Here is a 2,014-nt window from a genome sequence, read left to right on the forward strand (position 1 = left end):
TCATTGTGGTAAACGAAATAATAATTTGATTTAAGTAAGTTGTTTTTTTTTTCTTTCCGATTTGTAAAACATTCTTACGTGATGAAAAAAAATGAATATTATTTTCGAAATCTACGTAGCTGAATTATGGAAAATCCTTTATTAAAACCAAAACAACTTCCATGAAGTTTAAATTCGCAGGCCTGTGTAATTTGTATCTATACTAAAGTTAATATGTTTTGGAATAAAATTTATTGCAGTAAGATGGAGATGAATAACAATTCTAAACTAATCAAGCTTCACAAAGTTCTTCAAATATAAATTATAATCGTACGCTCCAGGTAGAACTTACATGTATATTTCATGACGTTATGGAATTTCTATTGGAAACATGATCAGTTTTTCTATACTTCTATTCCTTGAATTACATACTTTTTTAGTTTACTATAAATATATTCCAGTGAGTAATAAAACGTCCAATAAAAGTAGTACTCACATTCCTGTGAAGAGTTCGTACATCAAAATTCCAATTGACCAATAGTCAACAGCCTTGTCATGACCTTTGTTCAATATTATTTCTGGAGCCACGTACTCTGGAGTACCACAAAAAGTCCACGTTTTTTGTCCGTTGATTAATAGTTTCGAAAAACCAAAGTCAACCTATAAAAATGATTATTAAGAGGTTAATAAATATTTTATTTTCATTGAAGAAAAAAACAACATTGATTTAATTGCCTGAAAAATTTTTCTAGCATCTATAATTGAGTCATTGTATATCAGGATCTCTAGAATCTATTGTACGATCTAGTATTAATTTGCTATTTGTATTTTCTGATAATCACTCGTTTTATTATGATAATTTTTGTCATTTGTTATTGAGATTTACTAATAAAGAATTATTTTTTGACAAGTTTAATAAAATCCACTACATATATATATACATACATATATATATATATGTTATAATAACTCACATTGGAACACAACTTATATCATTGGAATCTATTAATAATAACTTAAGTTACAACATAATTTCTGGTATCTGTTATTCTAATATTTTAATAATGATTCTTGTTACAGAGAGAGATACAAAGAACTTACCTATAGGACATACTGATGAAGACTCACCATAAATGTTTGAGAATACAAGTGAACTTAAAAGTTCAAATGAAATTATTTATAGTATGTGCACACATGAAAGTGTGTATAACAATCATACAAACCCTGGTAGTTTCGTACATTCAACATAAATTACAAATTCAAGTTGTAATATAAAATTACAAGTAGTAAACAAGAATAGGTAAAGACATATAGATTGTAATAGTTATCAAAATGTAATTGTGACGTTTAATAGAGTAGAATTTCCAGCATATACTACAGATAATACTAATTATGACGTTTAATAGAGTAGGATTTCCAGCATATACTACAGATAATACTAATTATGACGCTTAATAGGGTAGGATTTCCAGCATATACTACAGATAATACTAATTATGACGCTTAATACGGTAGGATTTCCAGCATATACTGCAGATAATACTAATTGTGACGTTTAATAGGGTAAGATTTCCAGCATATGCTACAGATAATACTAATTGTGACGTTTAATAGAGTAGAATTTCTAGCATATACTACGGAGAATACTAATTATGACGTTTAATAGAGGAGAATTTCCAGCATATACTACAGAGTATACTAATTATGACGTTTAATAGGGTAGAATTTCCAGCATATACTACAGAGTATACTAATTATGACGTTTAATAGGGTAGAATTTCCAGCATATACTGCAGATAATACAAATTGTGACGTTTAATAGGGTAGGATTTCCAGCATATACTGCAGATAATACAAATTGTGACGTTTAATAGAGTAGAATTTCTAGCATATACTACAGAGAATACTAATTATGACGTTTAATAAAGTAGAATTTCCAGCATATACTACAGAGAATACTAATTATGACGTTTAATAGAGTAGAATTTCCAGCATATACTACAGAGAATACTAATTATGACGTTTAATAGAGTAG

At 28.0% G+C, this 2,014-nt stretch overlaps 1 protein-coding gene across 1 annotated transcript in view; it reads right to left on the minus strand.

The window, feature by feature from the left end:
- LOC106460031 (cGMP-dependent protein kinase 1-like) overlaps nucleotides 1-2,014 on the minus strand; it is a 113,905-nt gene that overhangs the window by 3,938 nt on the left and 107,953 nt on the right. Inside the window, exon 14 of the mRNA XM_022386202.1 lies at nucleotides 476-639. Within this exon, the coding sequence (XP_022241910.1) occupies nucleotides 476-639 (164 nt within the window). The remainder of the gene's footprint in view (nucleotides 1-475; nucleotides 640-2,014) is intronic.

Source organism: Limulus polyphemus, unplaced genomic scaffold (genome assembly GCF_000517525.1).
Source record: "Limulus polyphemus unplaced genomic scaffold, Limulus_polyphemus-2.1.2 Scaffold1, whole genome shotgun sequence".
Taxonomy (NCBI): domain Eukaryota; kingdom Metazoa; phylum Arthropoda; class Merostomata; order Xiphosura; family Limulidae; genus Limulus; species Limulus polyphemus.